The sequence below is a fragment of the Rhinolophus hipposideros genome (assembly GCF_964194185.1).
Source record: "Rhinolophus hipposideros genome assembly, chromosome: 13".
Lineage (NCBI taxonomy): Eukaryota > Metazoa > Chordata > Mammalia > Chiroptera > Rhinolophidae > Rhinolophus > Rhinolophus hipposideros.
In genome coordinates, this window is record NC_138059.1 from 15728240 (window position 1) to 15752835 (window position 24596).

General features: G+C 36.9%; 1 protein-coding gene across 6 annotated transcripts in view; it reads right to left on the minus strand.

Moving 5' to 3' along the window:
- Positions 1–24596, minus strand: part of COLEC10 (collectin subfamily member 10) — a 412450-nt gene that overhangs the window by 37093 nt on the left and 350761 nt on the right. The window contains exons 1-2 of one of the 6 annotated variants that reach the window (XM_081071264.1): positions 15405–15468; positions 1475–1550 (exon numbers count right to left, since the gene is read on the minus strand). The exons of 3 other annotated variants lie outside the window; for them this stretch is intronic. In XM_081071264.1, coding sequence (XP_080927390.1) covers positions 1475–1547 — 73 coding nt within the window. In that variant the 5' untranslated portion in view covers positions 1548–1550; positions 15405–15468. Of the gene's footprint in view, positions 1–1474; positions 1739–15404; positions 15469–24596 lie in introns of those variants that run through there. 2 more of the 6 variants (XM_081071262.1, XM_081071263.1) reach the window with 2 other exon arrangements.

Sequence of the window (24596 nt, forward strand, 5' to 3'; positions counted from 1 at the left end):
TGGTTAAGTGATGAAATGAGGATAGGAAGACTCACAGTGGACACTGCTGGTATCCAACAAATATTAATTGCTTTCTGGTTTCCCTTTTAAATCATTTCTCTCTCCATTGATTACGACACACTATTTAATGCATCTGTTGTGCCTAAAAGACTGCTTGGAGCTTAGTAGGTATTCAATACACATTGGCTGAATTGGAATAAATATAATTGTTGAATTGGAATGCATTATATTTTGGACACTATTTTAACAACACTTTGTCCATTCTTCCAGTTGAAAACTGCAGTTTCTTCTCAGGAAAAATTGTTTAACGGTGCTATTCTCAAATGGATTCCCCCATTTGTAGAAACAAGGAAAATTTTAATTTTCAGCATTCTCCATGACACCCTAGGAATAATACACAGTTTCCTATACTCTACGGAAAGTTCAGTAATGGTTTTAAGTAAATACTTTACTTCTAATCGAAACTTTCTTTTCTCAACATTTGCCCTCATATTATTCATTTAGTCACCCAAGAAATTATTTGGAAGCCCTGAGGTCTCATTCTTCTCCCTGCATTTATTTTCTGGTATCAAAGGTTAAAACTTGGATTGCAATCTTAGGAGGAAATTAATTCACTGATTAAGAAAAATGCACTTTAAGCAATACACATTTAAATAACTGACAAGCTTGGACGATGTATTTGTTTTTTTTTAAAGACCCCTTTTCTACTTAAAATTTTAAGCAGCTGCAATTCTTCCACCCTATAGCCTGAAGAAACATAGCATGAATTACTAATGAGGGAGCACCAATTTACTCTGCAGTGACCACTTTCAGAACAAAAGGGTCAGAGCTGAAACAAGGAAAACAGAAGCTTTTGCTATCAACCAGTTGCTGGAAGCACATTTAGACCTTGGGTGTACTTGAAAAAAAAAAAATGCAATATTCTATCATCCATCAGCTGAAGGCACTTGGCCCTGAAGACTCCACTTTGAAATAAAGAAATGTTGATTTGTCTATTACTTCCTATCCTTGACAAAAATTTTCCTTTGCATTGGAACTCAGGAGCTCATTTGTTTATGAGATACACAGAAGATTAATATTTTCTGAGATTTTGCCTAGTAACTAACTTTACTAACTTCAGTATGAGGAAGAAGTTGGGATTGAAACAGCCCAAGAGGCTTTAAAGGAAAGGATTCCTGGAGACCAGTGTCGTTTGTATGTCTTCCCCCAGAGTAGCACGGAAGAGGAAATTTCCCCCTGCACAGGGTCAGTTCCATCACATCCACGCCCCTGGGATTCCTCCCCCTCCTAAATGTCTCTTACCTATCATCAAGGGAGATTTAAAAATAAGTAACAGGCCATTGTTTTTCCAAAACAGACAGAAAGTGGGAGGAACCAGGGAGGGGAGAAAAAAAGTCATTGAGAGCTCGAATGGGTTGAGAGATGAAGGAAAAGAGCTTATTTAATTACAGATGAAAACTTCATTTTTCCTCACCTTTGGGTCCTGGTGAAATCGTGTGTGTGGCACAGACTTCAGAGGTTGGACGGCTATCCATGTCCAGACACATACTCTGAATTTGCAAAAGAAAGAACACCAGGAGAATGAACTGCTTCCTTCGAAGTGGGACTCCAAAGCCACCCATTGCTGAGGTTCTTCAAAAAAAGGTTGCCTAGGAGTGCCAAATAAACTGCTTTATTTTAAATAAAACCCTCGGCTCTAAGGAAGAAAGTGGTCTCTGGAGCACACATTCCTAAAAGGGCTGCAAAGTCAAGAAGGAAGCACACCCCAGGTTGTTTATTTTCGTAATATTCCAAATGGACCATACATTGTCCAGACTGTTTATTTTCAAGTGACAACAGTTTATTGAAAATGATCTCTGAACTAAACACTCAGGTCAGGTCAGCAGAAACATTCCACAGAAGAGACGAGAGAGATGTCTTCTGCTCAGTACATGAGCTGACAATTTAATTTCCTAAATTGCATTTAAGTGCTGGGGTTCCAGAAAGATTGAGCCAGAGATTTCTTCAATTACCTACATGTTAGGGAAGCACTATGCATGGCTTTGAGCTTTTTCATAAGAAATATTCATTACCTCTTTGTGGCGGTTGAACAGTAAAACTCTCAATGCACTCCGTGACCTTATTTCCTTCTCTTGCTACAAAGAATTGTCTTGTGATTAAACTCCAAACGACGAAAGAAGACCAGCTTTACTGCAAAGCAATTTGGCAATAAGTATCAAGAATATTAAAAATGTTTATAGCCTTTGGCCTAGTAATTGGCTTTCTGGTACACTATCTTACTGAAAAACTCTGAAATGTGGATAAAACTTTATTTGAAAAGATGTGGCAAAAAGGGGAGGGGGCATCAACTGCCTAACAATACATTATGGCTGGCAAATCTTAGTAAATACAAACATATGAGAGAGTATGACACGACAATTTTATTAAAATGATGGAGCTAGTTTTTGATAAAATGGGAAAAAAGCTTATGGTATTATGTTTATTAAAAAGCAGAATAGATGTAGAAAATATAGCTACAGATAAGATACATGTACAGTGATAGAAATAGAGATCTATCTGTCCATCCGTCCATCCATCCATCCATCCATCCATCCATCTATCCATCCATCCATCCACCTACCTACCCAACCATCCATCTCTTTATCTGAGTACTTATCTGTTCTGTTAACCTGTGACCTGTATGAATAGCCCAGGCTTAGTAAGATACTGAAAACTGGGACCAGAATCACAAACAGCAGGGGTATGCCTGACCTTCTTTACTCTTGAAGAGGCATGCAACTAAGATTTGGGCCAACAAAGTTGTGCAACTACTTTCCTTGAAATTGGAAAGGAAGGACCTTACAGATCTTGGTGAGGACAAACAAAGAATTATCCCTAAGAGATGCCATTATAAGTAATGGTCAATCTAAGAAATGCAGGCATATTTGTTTTCTAGGACTTCTGTAACAAAGGGCCACAAAGTGAGTGGCTTAAACAACAAAAAAATTTTCATGTCACAGTCTAGAGGCTAGATCTCTGAGCTCAAGGTGCTGACCAAGCCATATTTCTTCTGCTGGTGTTAAAGCATCTGTTCTAGGCCCCTCTCATAGCTTCTGGCAGTTCCTTTGCTTGTGACAACTCCAATCTCCACATGGTGATGTGTGTGTGTGTGTGTGTGTGTGTGTGTCTTTCCCTATGTCCATTTTTCCTTCTTTTGATAAGCATGCCATTCATAATGGATTAGGGCTCACTCTAATGATATCATTTTAACTTGATTAGCTCTGTAACAACCTTATCTTTAAAAATGATTATTGTATGAGATACGGAAGATTAGGGCTTCAACATATGAACATTTTTGGCTGGGAGACACAGTTCAGCTCATAACAACAGACTTATAGTATGATTTAACTGATCTTGTCATAAGTAATACAAGGAGAAGGAGGGAAAGGAACTGACACTGATTGAATAGTCATTCTGTCCAAGAACAGGGTTAGTCTCTTACTTTAAGTTGATCTTATTTAAGCCATAAAAATAGCATAGTGGAATAGAGAGTAGTCTCCCCATTCTGCAGACAAAGTACCCGAGGCTCACAAAAGTTAAGCAGTTGGTTTAAAGTCATTGTGATAGTTAATTTTAATTATCAACTTGACTGAATCACCAGGTTCCAGATATCTGGCTAAGCATTATTTCTGGGCGTGTCTGTGAGGCTGTTTCCAGACGAGATGAGCATTTGAATTGGTGGACTGAGTAAAGCAGATGGACCTCCCCCATGCAGGTGGGCTTCACCCAATCCTTTGAGGGTCTAAATAGAAAAAAAGGCGAAGAAGGAAGAATTCGCTCTCTGTCTGACCTTAGAATTAAGACTTTGGTTTTCTCTGGCACTTGGGCTAAAGCTTACTGTATCATCTACCTTAGTTTTTGAGCTTTTGACCTTGGAATGGGACTTGCACTATGGCCTCCCCGTATTCTCAGGCCTTTGGCCTTGGACTGAAACTCTACCACTACCTTTCCTGGTTCTCCAGCTTGCAGATGGCAGATCGTGAGACTTCTCAGCCTCCATCATCACATGAGCCTAGTTATTACATTAAATCTTTCTCTCTCTAGATGAACATCTAGATCTAGTTCTATAGATACATAACATATAGCTATTAATGATACAGATGTAGCTCTATCCTGTTAGTTCTGTGTCTCAGGAGAACTCCAATAGTTATCCATTAAAAAACGGGACAAAAAGAAATTTGAATACAAATTATTTCAAAAAATTCATGCTTTCAAATGTTATTTGGCTTCCATAACGGTGAATATTCTCAAGTTTGGAGGCTGCATTCATTTTCACACATGTTTAAAACATCCAAAATGGATGCATTTGTCATGTTGACAGTAACAGGAAAATAGTGGGAATTAGTAGAATGGTCTTAGAAGCCTCAAATTCCACATCTGTCATAACCAGATATATGACAGAGAGCAAATCACTCAACTTCAATTGCCACAAGGCACATAAAGTGAGTTTGGACTTGATATTTAATATACTGTCTGAATTCTATGATTCTTTGAAAAATAAATGTTTTTAGAGCTTTTTAGACTATTCTAAATCTATTTCACTTCTTTGATTTTTTTTTTTCAAGCATTCCTTGGCACATGAAAATACATTCATTACATTTATATGTACAAATCCACTGGTAACAATTTGAAGCAAATAATAGTCTTTAGTATTTTTCCTGGGAATATCCTATTCCTGTTCCTGCCAATGTCTTTCTTTCTTTCTCTCTCTCTCTCTCTCTCTCTCTCTCTCTCTCTCTCTCTCTGTCTCTCTCTCTTTCTCTCTCTCTCTCCCCCCCTCCTTCCTTCCTTCTTTCCTTCCTTCTTCCTTCCTTTCTAACTCAACAATGCATATAAATAGCTTCTATAGTAATAAATAGACAATTACATCAAAATTTAAAGTGATGGAGATTATTCATGACATATTGTATATATAAAACATTACTTAATCAATGTTCTACTGTTGGGAATGTAAAATTTCTAATATTATTAATATAAATAACATTGTGATGAACACCTTTAGAGGTCAGTCTGTGTGTCCATTCCCTTTGAGCACTGAAGAAGACAAATGTATATGGCTTGGTAACTCACTGAACGTTGAGAGTAACAGATAAAAATAAATTTTTAAAAATAATTTGTATATTCTAGTCATACTATGCTCTCCTTTCTCATGAAGACTATGGTCTCCAGGGTTGATTTTTTTTTTTCTCACCTGACTTAGAAACTATAGTTCCCTTTCCTTCTTACTGACAAATATGGGGAGCATATAAATAGGTGTATATTCAAAGAAGAGGACTTTCCTAGACCATAGAGGACTTTCTAGCTAGAATTTACCAAGAAATGTGATCTTAAAAATCATTTTTCAGCTTCAATCTGCATGACTGGAAAAACACTATTGCCACAAAGAAACCCTGGTTAAAGAAAGAACTAGTTTTGAGGGGGAAATAATGTGGTTAGTAAGTTTAGGGTCAGAAAAATAATAGCATGGAGATTATAAGCAGGCAGATTAGAATGCAGGTCTTGATTCTAGGGGAAAATCTAGAAGCTGAGATGTCAATTTGAGAGTCACGGGAATGGAGATTATAGGTAAAAGTAGAATGTTGAGTGAGAAAAGTTCAAGCGTGTAAGCGTTGAGAGAGTCTATATTCAGGGCCAGGAGATGAAGGAAGAGCTAGCAAAGGGGTCAGAGAGGGAACAAAATGTCATGGAAGCTAAAGAACAAGAAAGTTTAAATATATAATGGGTGCCAGTTAACGCATGGAAGCATGAGCTAAAGGCTGAGAATAAGCCATGGGAGTTTGGAGTCAATAATGTATAAATAGAACCCTACGAATGAAAGAGACCATTCCATAGAGAGATTCATGAAGAGGAAAGGAAAGAAGTGACAGAGTCCCATGTCCACTGCAAAATGCAATACTGAACAGTTATAATGATTTTTTAAAAATAATAATAACACTTAACTTTTATTGACCCAAGTCCCTCTCACGATCAGCATCTAGGAGCTTGCTATAATTCTACTGAAATGTTCTAAACAGTGTTTAAACAAGTGTGCAGTTAAAATCAAATGTCATGGGCCGGCGCGGTGGCTCAGGTGGTTGGAGCTCCATGCTCCTAACTCCAACGGCTACAGGTTCGATTCCCAATGGGCAGTGGGCTCTCAACCACAAGGTTGCTGGTTCAATTCCTCGAGTCCTGCAAGGGATGGTGGGCAGCGCCTCATGCAACTAAGATTGAACACAGCACCTTGAGAGAGCTGCCACTGAGCTCCCAGATGGCTCAGTTGTTTGGAGCACATCCTCTCAACCACAAGGTTGCCAATTTGACTCCCGCAAGGGATGGTGGGCTGCACCCCCTGCAACTAGCAACGGCAACTGGACCTGGAGCTGAGCTGCGCCCTTCACAACTAAGATTGAAAGGACAACAACTTGACTTGGAAAAAAGTTCTGGAAGTACACATTGTTCCCCAATAAAGTTCTGTTCCCCTTCCCCAATAGAAACAAAAACAAAAACTTAAAAAAAAAAAGATTCAGAAAAAAATATCAAATGTCATGACAAGTGAGACAAAGGCATCTAGACTATTTTTTTTAATTAGACACTAGAATTTATTTATTCATTCATTCATTCATTCACTAAGGAGGGCGTAGCTCACAGTGCCCCATGTGGGGATCGAACCAGCAACCTTGCTGTTATTAGCACCACGTTCTAATCAACTGAGCTAACCAACCACCCCAAGACTAATTTTTAAAGATATATATTGATGAAGGAAATAAAAATAATGTGAAGAAAGTATTAATAGAACCCTATCTGAATCATTGAAGGGGGTGGTGTATATGGATAAAAACTGTGAGTCTGCTGCTGTTATTTAAAATATTTTGTACAGGTTCCTTGATGACCTAATAAATATGGAACAAATAAATGACATAAATTTTAAAATAGGACAGATGATGGAATAAATAAAAAGAAGTTGTCAAATTATGTTAAATGCATTCTTTTTAATGTGTGAAAAATGTCTAATGCTCACCAGGAAGATTTCTATTGAGACTTAAAAGAATTCACTCTCAATTATCTAGAAAATGAAGTCACTGAGAACAACAAGTCAACTCTTTAAAATAACAAGAAGCCAGGGATTTTTCTTTAAAACATAGTTTTCAAATAGACAATAAGCCAATCAAATTTTCAGCTGGCATAAAACTGGAAGAAGTTAATGGCGAAGCTGAAAAAGACAAGAACCACTGGCTTATGAAATCTTCTCTGTAATGTTACATTTTCCTGAATTTTTCCTCTTCCTTCTCCCATGGCATTAAAATCCCAAGCTCAGCTTTGTGCTTGTCCACATAGGACATGCCACTGAAGTGAATAACAAGTGATACTCTACCCCTGTTCCTCTTCTACCAATTCTTCATGTGTTGAATTCTGAGAAGAAACTCAGCACTGAAGACACCTTGATTTGGGACTTCTGGCCTCCACAACTGTGAGACAATAAATTTCTGTTTTAAGCCACCAAGTTTGGGGTCATTTGTTACAGCAGCCCGTGGGAACTCATACACCATTCTTCTGAGATTCATGCACATGTCCTGTAAGGAATGACACATCAAAACATTTACTCAGTGCCTGTCAAAGACCAATCAACACCCATTCTGGAGGGAAGATATCCCTCCAGATATCTTCTAAGTTGGATACATGATAATTAAAATTAAAATTATCATGTATCCAGCTTACAAGATATCTGGAGGGAAATAAAATACAGGATATGAAACAAGCATATCCTAAGGCAAAGTGTTTTATTAGTTACAACAGAATAGCAACAAAATGACAACCTCACCTCTTGAAGGAGTTTCCTGACAAATTGATATAACTCAGCTTTGGACTTGGTTTTTGTCTTTCTCCATTCACATAAGTATTTTATTGGAGTCAAGTTTTCTCTTGTGAGTTCATTTAATTAAACACATTTTGTAAAAAATGGAAATTAGTAGAATGGCTTTTAAAATGACACATATTCAGAAAGCAGCATAACAAACACACTCATAAAATTATTTTATTTTTTGCATTTTAAATTTCACACTTATAAATGCATATTTAAAAAAATATCAAATGGTTTTAACAGGCATACGAGATTAACCAGAAGGCTCCTACTATTCCCACCCCATTTTCTGATTTTTATTCCCATAAGGAAACTACTTTAATAATTTCAGTGTTTCTTCTTTTATCTCTTCCATATTTTTAAATAACAAACTTATACCGATGTTCTTGATTTTAACTTTATATACTCATTGACTTCTTAATATAAGACAGTTATTTCTTTCTCTTTCATCTCTAGCCCTACACTTCTCTCCACATACATTTTCTTTCTTTCTCTTTGTAATTTAATAATATTGCCATTTTAATACAATACTCAATGTTTATATTATAATGGCTCTATAACAATAACTCATAGCTGAATCACATATGCATTATAGTTATGTTTTGTTTCTTGTACTAATTTTGTTTTCACAACCATTTAATAATTGTATTGTTTCCTTTGCATAGCTTTCTCTGTACCAATCCCATAATTCTTTGTGATTTGTCAGGTCTGTGGAAAATGTAAAATGTTCAATTGGTTTGCATTGTTTTTCTTAGAAATACCTTTTCTGAAACCCTCAAGCTCTTGCTCCACCTGGATCTGATATTTTTCCGGCTTGTGCAGAGCTGGTATCTTAGGACTCATCTTTCCCATTGTCTGGGAATCTGTGTTACGTCTCCTTTTCCTGTATCTACGTGTTTTTTTTCTTTCTTGTTTTCATCCCTCATTTTGTTGTAGCACGCCCTCCTGTAATTTTCTGAAAGAGTGAAGCTGCAGATATATTTTTCAGGCATTGCGTGTCTGCAAATATATAATTCTACCTCTGAAGTGTGTAATATTTTGGCTGGGTATAGAATACCAAGTTGAAAGCAATTTTCACCCTGCAGTATACAAATATTGGTCTGTTTTCTTCTAGTTTCCAGTGTTGCTGTTGAGAAATTCAGTGTTATTCAAATTCTCTACACTTTGTACAGAATTTTTTTTTCCTCTCTGGAAGCTTTCAGGAGCGTTCCTTCAAAGCTTATGTTGAAAATTTTGGTCATATGTCCTTAATGTGGGCCTTTTTACATTCATTGCATTAGATTATCTGTAGTTATATTTCTGTTGCCTTTTTTCTTCTGTACTCTCTGTCATTGTAGATTATTATTTTTTTATTCCATTACTGCTATTTTGGTGACATTCTGGAGGGAGCAGAGCATAAACATGTAGATTCAATCTGTCATATGGATTCAGATATTCTAAAGACTACCTTATGATACAGTTTCAAACAATTCCTATGTGTAGGTGTGCTAAGGTGAGGTTGAACAAGCATATTCTTTGCCCTAAGTATCAGCCTTGGGGAGGGAGTTCCAGGTGTGTGAAGAGAGCAGAGCATCCTTCCCACATAACATGAATAAAAATAGAAAAATTACTTAAAAATAACCATTTCTGGGTTCTGAAAATTGACCAAAGCATACAACAAGTTTAGGAGGATTTATTCTTGAAAGATGCCATGGCTTCTAATAGACTAATGTAACTGACTAGTGAGTGCAGAAATAAAGCCTCACATCGATTGTTGACAAAGGTACCAGGGCAATTAGTGGGGGAAATGAGAGTCTTTTCAATAAATGGTGCCACTGGCAAATTGCTAAGCCACATGAAAAGAAATGAACTTAGAACCATTCCTCATATTGTATACAAAAATTAACTCAAAATGGATCAAAGACTTAAATATAAGAGACAAAAGTATAAAACTTACATAAGAAAACATAAGGGAAGATCTTTGTGACCTCGGGTTAGGCAAAAATTTCTTAGATATGAAACCAACACCATAGTCTATAACAAATTTGATAAATTATACTACTTCAAAATTTAAAACTTTTGTGTTTCAAAAGTCAACAACATACTATTAAGAAAATAAACAGACAAGCCACAGACTGGAAGAAAATATCTGCAAGTCACATATCCATTAAGGACTTGTACCTAACTGAATGATAAGAATACAAATGACTAAATAAAAAAACATAAGCTAATTACGTGGATAGACATATCTTCAAAGATGATAAATAGCTAATATATACATAAAAGATGCCCAATGTCATTATTTATTCAATTCCTGTGAGATATCACTACACACAGAGAAAATTAACTATAATAATAAAAAATGTGACAGCACCAAGTGTTGGCTAGGACGTAATAAACTGGAACTCTCATTCATTGCAGATATGGTTGTACAATGGTACGGTCACTTTGGAAAACAGTTGGCAATTTCTTAAAAAAGTGAAAAATAAACTGAAACTATAACTCAAAAATTCAACTCTTAGATATCTACCCAAGAGAAATTAAAATATACATTCACACAAATACTTGTAAATAAATGTTCACAACAGTATTTTTCATAATAGTCGAAAACTGGGAACAATGTACATGTCCATCAAGCACTGAATGGATTTGGTCCATCACGTAGTGTATCCATACAATGGAATATCACTCAATTATAAAAGGAACAAACTACTGATACATACAACATGGATGTCTCCCCTCCAAATTATACTACGTAAAATAAACCAGAAACATATGACTACAGATTATATGATTCCTTTTATATGAAATTTCTAGAAAAGGCAAAACTCTAAAGACAGAAAGGAGATAAGTGGTTACCTAGGGTTGGGGGTGGAAGCAAGGATTGATTGCATGGGGGCGCAGTGGAACTTTGGGGATGACATTTGTGTTCTAAAACCGGATTACAGTGATGGTAATCTTATGTGTGACTTATACGTACACTAAAAAGATCCAATTCTTTCCTTACAGTTGGTTACATGTATGGCATATAATTTATATCTCCATAAAACTGTAAAAAACTAATATTAAAATTGCATTCCAAAACTCTTGGAATATTTTAATTCTCTAGCAGTGTTGATAAGCCTGGAAATCATTAATTAGACAAACTTGATTTTGCCTCTACTTTGGAAAGCAGGCTGTAGATTCAATAAGTTATCAATCTTAAGATTGTTTCCAGGTCACTATGTACCAGTTTAGAGCATCTAAAGGGTGTCTTTATGGGAGGCTTTTTCAGTTAAAGCAATCAATAGAAAATTACCAGAGAAAAGAAGAAAATATTAATATAGATACTAAATTTTATTATCGAAAAACATCTAAGTATAAATTTGATTGTAAAAATTAATTACATTAAAGAGCACAGGTATCCCCAACCTTTGTTACTGACTAAGGTATCAATACCTTCTTCTGGCTCTAGTGGAGCTGGAGACACTTTCTTGATTTTCATTATTTTTACTCTATGATTAATTATACACAGTAATTTCTTGAATAATCTTGGATGAATTAGAACAGATAATTATACAGGCACATATAATGGGAGTTTGAATGATAGAAGTGTGTGATGAAAATGCATTCACTCATCTACTCATTTAACAACTACATATTATTATTTAGCAGAGATTGTGGTACAATATCCAGAGTTGCAACAGTCCGTAAAACAGTCTTTTCTTTAAGGATTGATCATCATGTTATTGAGAAGACAGAGAAGTTCAAAAGCAGTTGCCATTACTTATTTTTATCTATCTCTCTATCTATCTCTCTATCTATCTATCTATCTATCTATCTATCTATCTATCTATCTATCTAGCTGGTTGGTGCAAAAGTAATTGCGGTTTAAAAGGTTAAAAATAATTGCAAAATACGCAATTACTTTTGCACCAACCTAATATGTATCTATCTTGCCATTCTGATAGGGATAAATACCAGTTATCCAATTCTTACGGGACCTAGATGAGAGGCCCCTGGCCTAAACTTGATGGACTAGGACACATTTCCTGTAGAGGATGTTTCCTAAGAGAGTTTTGGAAAACCTGTCAGAATTAGCCAAATCAAGTTGACAAGGAGTAAAAGAAGGCTATTCCACATACATAGACCAACACATGCACAGTCTGGTTGAGAGACAGAATGATGTGTGTGGGGAACTGAAAGTAGTCCACTGGGGCTTGAGTTTGGCACCCAATGGGGTAGACCAAGCATAAGCTAAATGTCAGGACCAGCTCCGGGAGGGGTCATAGGTACTGCACAGACGTTGGAAAACAGCCTCAGGGTGGTGGGAGCACCTGAAGGAGTTTAAGAAAGGGAATGTTACTATTCGATCTGAATTTAGAATATGAAGAATGTGATGCAGATAAAACTTCATTAGCCTCATGTACTAGAAACCCAGCAACAGTGACTTACTGGTTTAATGAAATAAGAGATGCTTTGTTTGTTTGTTCAGATGATAAGAAATCTGAAGGCAGAGAATTCTAACAGTGCCATGTGATCACCAGGGACCAAGACTTTCACTTTCTGGCTTCACCCTATTTTTTTAATGTGGCTTTTCTCCTCATAGTCACAAAAGGGCTGCTACAGCACACACATTGCACCTACATTCTAGGCAGGGTGGAGGGAACAGTTGGAGATAAAGGGCTAAGGAAACAAGACTGCTAAGTTAGTCACCTTTTTAAAGAACCTTCCTGAAAAACTTCTGGGGTGAAATCCACTTACATCTCATTGGCTGGGATTATGTTCTCTGCTAGCCGCAAGGAAAGCTAAGGAATCAAATATTTTAATGGTAAATCAGGGCTTTGGATGCAAGAATATTAAGCAGGCAATCTGTAATGCCTGACTCTATGTGTGCAGTGAAATTTAGCAGTGACAGTGGGAATACAGAGAAACAATGGATTAAAAACAAAACAAAAAAGTGGACATAACAAGACATGCTGATTTTTTGGGAATGGTGGGTAAGAGAGAGGAAGGAGTCAGGGTGATGCCCGGGCTCATTTTACTGAGACAAGGAATACAAATTGGGGGAAAAATGATGAATTACATTTTGGATATGTTGAGTTCAACATCCTTCTGGAATATTCTAGGGGAGGTATCTGATGGCCCAAAAGAAATCTCAGCCAGAGGTACAGATTAGAAAGTCATCGACATATAGATTGTAATTAAAACCATTGGAGTGGATGATATCTTGAAAGAATAAAAAGTGCAAAGAAAAGACAGTTTAGGTATTTTTAAGGAAGACTCAATAGAGTTTAGTAAGTTTCACAGAGGAAGAAAGTGCACATTTTATGACTGGGAGACTCTTTGATGCTTTTGGCAGCGCGAAAAGGAAATTAATACTCTATAGCACTTTTTTTTTTTCTTTTTGACAAGGCGTTTTTATTCTTGGTAGTCAGCTCAAACACATGATCTCTTTTAAATTGCTTTATGCTCTCTAGGACAAATAGATGATTAAATTGAATATGTTTAATAGAAACTATGTTAAACAGTATTTGTGACTTGACATTTAAGAGGCCTGAGCCCAACTTCCAATTCCATCACAGATTTTGCCTCTGAGAAGATTATTTACTTGTTCTTCACCTCAGCTCTCCGTTTTTTTAGCTGTGGAGCCCAAGATTCAATGCTCTGCCTGTGGAGATGCGTCCAAAAAACAAAAAACAAAAAAGTTCATGGTACCTGAGCTTTGAGAGATAAGCACCCAACAGATACATGTTGAGTCACTACAGGACATTTTGACCTCTCTTCGCTGTACCCAGAGGTCAGGAATGAGAACTCTTCCACGTCATTTCTACGGCCCACTCTTCTCTTATGCCTTGCTCCGGAGAACCCTGAAGCAACAGGGTTTCCACACAGACAGAAGGGTATGTGGTTGACTTTCTCAAGTCTTTGTTTGACACTCAACACTGAGGAGTTAGGAAAGACTATCAGGCATTTGTATAACTGATGAAATGCAGAATACAACCCATTCCTGGGAAAATATTTCCTGTATTATGGAGATAAATATTTATTTCAGCTCTGCTAGGAAGCATGTGACTAATAAATGATATGCTCTTTTTTTTAATGGTCTGTTTATGTTTTAGAGACTTCACATCATGAATTTTGGTCACTTACATCATATATAATTCTCAAAACATATTTTCATGAAACACTGTTGAGAAGATCTAAACTTAATAATCAAACAAATGTCTTTCATTTTCTAAGTTCCCAAAAATGACTCTGAAATGTCTACTTCACAACATGCAGAGATACTAAAGTCTTTTGATCATATAATAACTTCTTCTTTCAAAGAGTCCAAAAGCTTACAAGGACATGTCAAAATGTACACAACACCGAGGGACAATTTTGTTTAAATATGAGCATTCTGTTGCTAAAAATATTTTTTAAACCATGTTAATTTTAGAGGCAAGAATACATCATAGGGGCCGGCCCGGTGGCTCAGGCGGTTAGAGCTCCATGCTCCTAACTCCGAAGGCTTCTGGTTTGATTCCCACATGGGCCAGTGGGCTCTCAACCACAAGGTTGCCAGTTGAAGTCCTCGAGTCCCTCAAGGGATGGTGGGCAGCGCCCCCTGCAACTAAGATTGAACACGGGCACCTTGAGCTGAGCTGCCTCCCCAATGGCTCAGTTGGTTAGAGTGCGTCCTCTCAACCACAAGGTTGCCAGTTCAACTCGAGTCCCAGAAGGGATGGTGGGCAGCGCTGCCTGCAACTAAGATTGAACATGGCACCTTGAGCTGAGCTGCCGCTGAGCTCCCGAATGGCTCAGTTGGTTGGAGCACATCCTCTCAACCACAAAGTGGCTGGTTTGACTCCCGCAAGGGATGATGGTGGGCTGCGCCCCCTGCATCTAGAAAACGGCAACTGGACCTGGAGCTGAGCTGCGCCCTCCACAACTAAGACTGAAAGGACAACAATTTGACTTGGAAAAAAGTCCTGAAAGTACACACTGTTCCCCAATAAAGTCCTGTTCCCCTTCCCCAATAAAATCTTAAAAAAAAAAAAATACATCATAGAAAATGGAAGCCAGAATTTAGGGACTCCCAGCAATAATGCTTTGTATGTCTCTGGATGCCATGAGGAAATGTATGTATCATGTCTTAGGTTATCAGGCCCATACCACTGAGCTCAACTCAATTTTGGTTTTATGTGTTCTATTCTTCAATCCCAGCTCCAAGGGTGTTTCTGCTAAGTGGCTCCTTGTTTTTCTAATTGAATATCTTAAGTACATACGATTTAAGATGTAAATATGCTTACATGGCCTGTCTGCAGTTTATCAATATGGAAAAATTTCCTTGATGAAGCATCACATTCACAAATGGCATCCTTAAAATAAATTATTTCAAGTCGATGGAGTGAATTAAGTAAACTAAAAGAAAGAATAGATACCATTCTGTAAATTCAAGTGTGTGTAAGCCATCAAATGAGGGACCTTTATTTCATGTTTTTATTGACTGCAATCCTGAGAGGTAGATGATACCAGCCCTTTACGAATGGGGTATTGACTTTAGAAGAGGTTAGTAACTTACCTACATTTCCAGGGGGAAATAATGGAATCGTCATTGACTGGTGACAGCTGAAAACAACTGCATGCTGCCTGAATCACAATTTTTCATATTGGGCGTTAAATACGTAATCTAGAAGTCAGCCCCCTGAAAGTCCTTGAGGTTTCCTGTTTTGTGGGGGGTCACAGTGCTCTTCAATGCTTAAAAAAAAAAAAATTGTCTTAAGCCTCCATCTTGCAAACTTCACCAGCCTGCTGCCCGTACCGAAATGGCTGACAATTCCACAGGACTTTCCTTCTTTGTCTCTTGAAGCCTCTTGCCCCCGTCTCTTGCAGCTCTACCCTGTTTCACCACATCTAGAATATTGTGTTTTTCTCTGATTTCCCTGAAGCATCAAAATGCCAAGTAGTTATGTGTATTTTCTGCCGAAAAGCTGAGGATAACAGAGGGTGATTATTTCAAGAGCACATCAAACAACTTAATATTGAGTCTTAGGTATTCTTCTTCTTCCAAGTTCTCTAGCCAATAACATACTAGGAATTTCCTCTTTGCCATCGTGTCTCAGGGTTTTCCTTCTCAACATTTTTTCTCTAGAATTATGCCTCTGATCCTGTCTTTTTGGTTCCAGGTACCCTCCCTCTCCTTTCTGGGGCTGCCAAAGAAACTTCAAAGTAATATTTGGTTTTGTTTTCATTTTGCAGATGTTTTTGCTTTCTCGCTGTGTGCTTCCACGAAATTTGCCCAGTAACTTCTAAAATCAAATACCCTTTCTTTCCTTAAGATACATATCACCATCAGCAACATTTCTTTCATTAAATTGGAATGTAAAAATACTTATTTTTCTCTCCTCTGAAAATCGAATGGGCATAAACACAACATCACCAACTAACCTTTGGAGAGAGTTGGCTTCGCTAGTTATAATTTGTTCCAGAGATATTAATCAGAGAATCTAATTGACTCTGTGATGAAGTGGAGACTCAGGGATTTTAGGTGACATAATAAATCTGTATCACTAATAAGTGCCACAACCAGAGCTTGAGTTCAAATCTTAGAAATCTTGAGTTTAGATCTTAGAAATCTTGAGTTTAGATCTTAGAACTTGAGTTCAGACCTTAGAAGGTCAGTAATGATAGCTATGGTAGCTTTAAAATTAAATGAGATAATGCCTTGGATTATAGTGTTATTTTTATCTTAAAATATTTACCTGGCAGACAAGACTTGTAAGTAGCTCTTAAGAGTTATGCCTAGGTGGCATGCACGTGACCTTTGTGGAAAGATCAGACTTGGCATTGCTACTGTGATTTGGCTAGCATCTGACCTCCTATTTAAAAAATGCATGCATTTTGCAAGCTCTAGCTAAAACTATGTGAGGATGTTGGTAGACATATTTACTAAGGTATTTTGCAATTGCCCAGCCAAATGAACTTTGCCTGAGAATGAGAAACTTCAATAATTTTGATAATCTTGTAGATGAGAATAATTATAGCAATTTTGCTATCGTGGTGCATTTTCTATCAGTGCTCCAAAGGCTGAGGAAGTTACCCCAGGAAGATCATCCATTTGGCTGAGTACCACAGGAATCTCTTTTGATACTTACTACATAATAATAAAACTGTTATCTTTCCCATTTTTACATGTAAGAGAACAGAGGCAGAGTGTTTAAATGACTTGCCTAATATCACACAGCGATTGAGATGCAGAGATGGTATTTAAGCTCCGAAACCTGTACTCAGGCTAAGCCTGAGCGTCTCCATGCTCTGCGACTAAATTCAGAATCTTTGCCTTTATGGTTTGCCATACTGCCTCCACATATTAAGCAATGTGTTCATTATACATTTGAGAAACTGACAAATTATATAATCACCATACAAAATGAGAGAGTTTTTGCTGCCTCTGTTAATAGGAAATGTGTTTTCATCTTTTTCCTTGGGTTGGGGATAAATATCACAGTCTTTTATCTACTATCCATTCATTTATCCCTTCATGAATTGATGAACATTTATTTGGCTCCATCTGTGTGCCAGGAACTCTTGTGTGTGATGAAGGTCCAGACTTCCGAAGCAGGTTATTTTTGCGGCTGTTTTAAAACACTGACAACATTTTCATTAGATACATGATCTCCATTTATCACATAAAACACTGATTTTATAAATATACTAACTGAGGCTCAAGGAAGGTCAAGAGACTTGCCTTCAGCCAGATGGCTGAGAAATAGTAGGAACCTAAATTCAGATCTTCCAATTTGCTATCTTGGTACTTTTTTCATTGTATCACTCAGAAAGAAAAACAGCACTCCAAGTTTCACCTAAAACAGTAGTAATCTGGGAAAAGCAATGAATAGGTAAGTTACTTATAATTCGTGCTTTTATTTGTACTCCATTTCTCACGATTGAGCTTTTTAAAAATGTTATGTTATCACAGACTCTTAATGTCCGTAAGGAAACGAACATGTCTTTTGAATTTCGCAGCTGTAACTTCTACAACTTGGAAACCAGTTTCAGTCAGTAACGCTGAGACACATGTTTCACTTAAAAACGTAGCTTTGGGAAAAATGAAAATAAAGATTTATTCATTTAAAAAAAAAAGCAATCAGTTTTCTCTTTTGCTCCATTTCATCCTTAACCCAAGTGTTTCTTCATACTTGGGTCTTTCTTGGTGGTCGTAAGACTTCTCAGATATTTTTAGATGTATGAGAAATTAATTGGCTTCACTGAATAAGCAGCCCTGTAAGAGGGGTGGGCAGATCACAGACCAACACAGGAAGCAAACACATGACCTTTGCCTTGTTCTTCCCATTCTATAAACAAGTCAGTAAATCCAGGACAGAACCACTCAGATAGGCTTCAACAGTGGCAGAGAAATCCTTCGCATCAGTGACCCGAATGTGGACTGATTTATCAGCCGTGTTATCTCCAAAAATATATATTTTTATATGGGTCTTAGAATCATACATCATTTTATTTTGCACGGCCTTAAAAGATAGCAGCTTTATTACAGTAAAAGAAGTTACCAAGCCAAAAAAACATGAACATTTTTCCCTAAGAAAAAATATCCACTCAGACATTTAATCAGACTACAAATATGTATGTACATACTGATTCTTGAAACCTCTATCTAATGATTTGTAAAACTTTTCTGGCTAGAAAATCTCTTTACGGATTGATTTCTGAAGAAATCATATTACTTTAGGGCTACTAGAAGATGATTTCAATAGGAAACGGTGGGTTTATAATTAAACCACATTTTTAGAGGCCAAATGAACTGCTTTAGTTTTTTCCTTGTTATCTAGGAATATACCTTGACAAGGAAATTATAAATGACAAGAGTTTTTACATCAAATGCTTTACTTTTAGTAATCTCATCAAAAATAAAATAGCCAAGACTTATGAAGTGCTAGGGAACATTCACTTTTACAAGTGCTTTACATATACGAACTAAGTCTCACATAAAGCCAGGGAGGCAGGTACTCTTATTACCAGGAAAGAGGTATACGGAAGTGGCTTGCCCAAGATTCCATGGCTAGTAATGGTAGTTAGTCTGAGCTAGGAGGATGGGCAGTCAGCTTCAGAGTCTCCCCTTCAGCTTGAAAGTCATGCTGTCTCTCCTAGCAAAAGGTACTTCAACCTTACCAACAGTGTGCTCCCTGAAAAATAGGGGATATTGAATTTTCAGGTAATTGAATTCTCGGGCTATTGATGGAGATAGAGAGTAGTACCGGAAGTCACAGTGTGGTTCTTTTCCAGGTACAATCAATGCCAGGAAGACTTCTTGTTTCTTCTTCAGAACCAATTATAAATTATACGGTCTCCTATAATTGGCGCTAAAAGAAAATTCCTTTGATTCAATAGGAATTAATGAGTGCCAATTCTATGCCACGTACTGAAACTAATCACTGAAGATAGTATTAATACAATGAATAAAGCTTAGTCTTTGAGCTTCAGAACCCCTTTTTGTTAAGGACCAATTAATAAAGGAGTCCAAGCTTTAAAAATATTATGTTGCTATTCTTGTGCCTCAGTAAATATGTTAAAAGTTAACATCTTTCTTTGATCGAGCATCCAAGCATTGGGGCCTACTGTGTGGAATGAGGGCTCTTATTTATAGTAGATAGGAATATGTGCAGAGATAAATTTGTAAATTAAACTCTAGAATTTACCTTGAATATCACATTTTTCTAACATTTATGAGATAAACTTATTTTCCCGATATTTCTCTTTTTAATAAAAGAAGGCATCAGAAGTTCCATTTATTTGCATTATGGTTGAGAGCAGTTTTTATTGTAATTGCCACGGCACCCTTGATATTGGACACTTAAAGCCATTCATTTTATCCTAGTTTTTAATTTTTCTTTATTAGGCAATCGTATTTCTACAGAAAAATATAGAAAATTGGAGAGTTTTACTACAGAATGAACAAATACTTCTATGGAGTTTGTGCTTAAAACAATAAATATATCCTCTTTATGCACATTTTTCAGAAAGGAAACTCTTACATTCTACCTGAGGTGGAGGGTGTTTGAAATCCTGCATGTACATATAACATATATGTTAGTTCTAGAAGGAGACAAAAGTACGTGGACTACTATTAAGAGCCAGACAGTGAAAGTCTAAACTGCATTTTGATCTTTAGTCTCTCCACCTTTCTACTTCCTGATCTCTATAATTCAACTAAAGCTTCCTTGCTGGTGCACCAAATGCAAGAAAGAGTCTCCTAACTTGATGTAGAAGGCTAATGGCTGAATTTGACACAGCATGTGTTGTAACATACTATTGGTTACTCAGTACACACAGAGGCTTGAGACAGCTGGCCATGGCCACGCTTTTGGCTTGGAGTTGCGCCCTGAACTTCCACAGTTGAAATGAGGCCATTATTTTCTGGCTGCCTGATCCATTACCCATGTGGCAAGACAGCCAAAGTGGTAAACCAGTGTCACCAAGGCGCAGCTGTACCCAAAATTTTTACCTTGTACACTGATCCGTACACTCTTTTATTTGAAGGTGGCTGCTCCTTTTTGATAATAATGTATTATCTGTTTTGAGATGGGATCTATTAACATTTGTTGGTATGTATTCAAAAAAAATTACATTTTTGAATAGAGTCCAAGGTAGGCATGCTTCATTACTTAGGAGAGCTAAGTCAGCATTTAGGGGCTTCCCAAGAAATCTGTTCCTAAAGATTCATCACATAATTGGTTGACTTCTTGACATACAAGTTCCTGCCAGTTACTTCATACTACAGCTAAAGGTCAGGTAGAAAATTATCTGGTTCAATGTGTGTTGGGGCCACTGACTAGCCCACGAAGCCATAGGAAAATAGTCTATGGTTCAGGATTAGGTTTAAATGAAAAAAACCAAAAACCAAAAAACAAAATCTTGATGCCTAAATAAGCAACAACATGCTGGAATCCATTTTTCATTTGTTTACAAGCAGGTACCAAAACAAACTCAAAAATCGTGAAAGACTAAGCTAAAAATTACAACTGGAAATCAAGTTTTGTTTTTTAGTTTTTTACATTTGTTAGAAGTCTAACATCTCCAGCTTTAATTTAGAGATGGGATGTGTGGGGTCAACTGTTTGAAGTTTCTATTGTCTCTTTAAAAGGTACGACTAAAAGGATGGGTGGGCCACCATAAAATATGGGTTAAGCAACTGTTGAAATAAGATGCAGCCAGTATTTATCTGGATGATAAATTCATGTCAAGAGTTCCAGTTTACTGTACATCTACGGACTTCTGATACTCACCATTAATCACCCTGTTACTGAGAGAGCCCATTATAATCTGCACAGCCACCACTGAAGCAAAAGCAAGGATAAAATAAAAAGGGGTTGCTAGGATGAAGGTTGCAGATTCTAAACAAAGATGAGTGACACATGTTGGGTAGGATAAATCTACAAATAGCCTGGGGCCAGACATCACACATTATTTGAAATGACAAACTTCACATTAACTAAAAGAGAAAAAGAAAAAGATCATAGATGGAGACAGACAGTGATGCTAAAAGTTATTCAATTGCATGATTCATTTCCAGAAGAAATCAATGTCAAGATGACTTTTTTCCCTCCTTCAGAACGAATAATGAGTCTTCTATAATTAGGTAAACTTTCTCTATCCTATCAAAACAAACCGTTAAGCCACAGTGAGGCCACTGACACATCTAACCCTCAACCAAAGCTATAGTATTTTAATCTAAGTACAATGCAAAGATGCATGAGTCAATCTACCGTAAATTTTCGGCAAATAGTATGTGTCATTGGAAATAACTTCTGCTTTTCCAAAGACCGTAGATTTAGTCTCTAGGAGTTTTAGAAACAAGCAACAACAATTTTAGCTAAAGCAATTCTCTGCGTTCACTAAACCATAACTGTCTGAAACTAGTTATTTCTAGAATTACACAGAACCAAAATAGCAAGCATGTAAACAGAAAGCTACGAGTTAGAATTCATCAAGTGAGGGGGAAAAAAGCTTTGAATTTGAAGGTATAAAATATCACATCTGTTAATTATAGACACCCAATTTTAATGCACAAGTCAAGCACTAATTAAAAACATTCTCCAAAAATAGAAAACCAATTTGCTGTGTATGCAGAGTGAATAACACAATCAACTTTCCCTAGCTATCAGTTTTCTCCTCATATAGTTGGTCAAAAAGTAATTGACCTTTGGACTTCTCATTAAAACTCAGCAATTGAGGCTGGAAAAATGAAGCTGGGTCTATTCATGCCATCAAATAGGGTTATAGCATGTCTAATCCCATCGTTTCAGCTTTCTCTATTATCAACACCAGTTGCTGGGCTGTGGTCTGAACCAACTGGGGGAAAAAGCAGGGTTGAGCTGATTGGCCAGGCCACATTTTATCCATTCCACACACATAGGCAGAATCCTAATTTGCCACTGAGCTAATAAAATAAAAATGTGAAACAGGACACTGGGATGGAGAGAAGGACTTTTCATTATTCCGACCTTGTGCTGTTAGGTAGTATTAATGCATAAGGCAGATTCCAGGAGGAGACATTCTTTGTGGTACCCACTTCCCTTCCCTTCTGAAATTTCTGAGGAAATAATTGTATCATTGAGAACTTGGGACAGATTGGTGGGTGGAAGGGCGGGTCTTGCATTTTCCTGAGAAAGGATACAATTATGGAAATTTATTAACAACTCTATAGGAGTTTACAATTGGAGCTGGAAAGAGAGAGAGAGAATCTCAGGGGAACCCTTTATTTTATAGATGAAAGAAATGATAAAGCCCAGAGATAAAGAGCAACTAGCCTCAGGCCACATTTTGCTAAGACATGAATTTGGGTCCCATCTCCCAGTTGTATCTTTTCAGTCACAGCATAGCTCTACTATTTCATGTACTTTCATTTTGTTGGTTAAAAACAAACACAAATAAAGACAGAATAGAAATTCTCATGGAGGACATCCTGCAAAGCCACATAGACATGCTTTGGTCTTTGTGGTAAGAGTTAGCTCTGTGGCCATTGCATGTGATCTTGCTTATTTTCAAGTACATAGTATCTCCTGCCCCCCATTTTTTTAATCCAAACTCTTAAGAAGTTTTTGTATATTTCCTTATAGGACACCAACTTTTAGACTGTATCTTCAGATTTTTTGCATTGATCATGTTGATCTTTAAATTCAACATGAAATTTGTGCTTTAATTAAGGTGACCATCTAAATTATCTTCCAAACCAGACATTTGTGAAAGTGGGTGGGGGTGCTATTGATTATTATAACAGGAAAACAGGAGCAAACTTGAACTATTCTTGGCAAACTAGAACATGTAATCTCCCTAGGTTCAGTATTTCCAAATCTATAATCATAAAAATTCCCTGGGACACTCAAGTATTTCTCTCTCTCTCTCTCTTTCTTTCTTACAATACAGAGGTCTTTCATTTTTTGTTACACATATCACACCATGAATTCATAAGGAATGGGTTCCAGCAGCTCAGACTCCTTTCCGTTCATTCTCACAAAGTGCTTCTCTGGGTGGGGCAGACTGGCACTTCAGTTGAGCCCAAGTACTTTTCTCTTTGGCTTCTTTCCTTTAGTGATCATTTTCCTTCACCTGTTTCAGGAAGCTATCTTGGCTCTTAGAGAGCTTAACACATTCATTACATACATTAATTCTCTTGGCAAGAATCTCGCCCTTAACTTGTTTGCAACAGTGACCACTGCATGCTGGGTAACTTTTTGTAGACCCTTCCAGTTTTGCCATGGTGACATTTGTGGGACATTCCTTTTTGATTAGAGCCCATTCCCTAGATTTCTACAATATCACCTTCCTTGTTGATTCACATATATGTGGCCAAATGAACAACTCTACATTTTCTAAAAAGCCCACAGAACATGTAGAGCATGGCTTTCCTTTTTCTCTTTATGTTGGTCATTTTGGAGAATTACTGGAAGACGGTGGTTCCAGCCAAAAGGTTATTTTGTAGTTTTTTTGATGATTTGTTTTGATTTCTTTTTCTAATTTTTAAAGATAGCATTAGATAGTGGAAAGGCATAAAATAGAAAGAAAAAGATCTGGTAGTCCAAGGTCTCACTTCTAACTGTGAGACCTTCAGCAAATCATGGCCCTCTCTTGGATTCAGTATTCACATCTATTTAAAAGATAGGGTTGGACTAAGTCACCATTAAGTTTTCTTCTAGCTCTAATGGTCTAGAATTTCTATTCCCTCCAAATTTCTATTGAATGTCTGTATTTGTGTACGTGCATATATAGACACGTACAGATACATGTACCATATGCTTATACCGGGGGTGCCAAAGAAAAGGTATACAAGTGGACACTTTGGTCAGCATTGCTTGAGCAGTAGTTTGCCATAATCGGAATGGTCTGGATGCTAATAACCACTTTGAGCACCTCTTGTAATTGCAGAAGTCAAATGTGACTTGTATTCATCTTCTGTTATTGGTATATATGGAGTATTACAATTTTAATACAGTTTTCCTTTCTTAAAATGTGTATAATTTTTTGGTACCCTTTATATTAAAAATAGAGGTCAATTATAAAAAGAATATAAAGTTTCAATAAATATTAAATAAAAATAATAAAATTTTGAGCCTTGAATATACTGTTAGTAATGTGATCTTTGAAAAGAAAGTAAAATTGCTTAATTATACTGAAATTCACACCAAAGACATAATCTTATAGTAACTTGGTAATTCAGTGGCAGACAGGAAATGTGTTTTCATGTGTGTTTTTGGCAAAA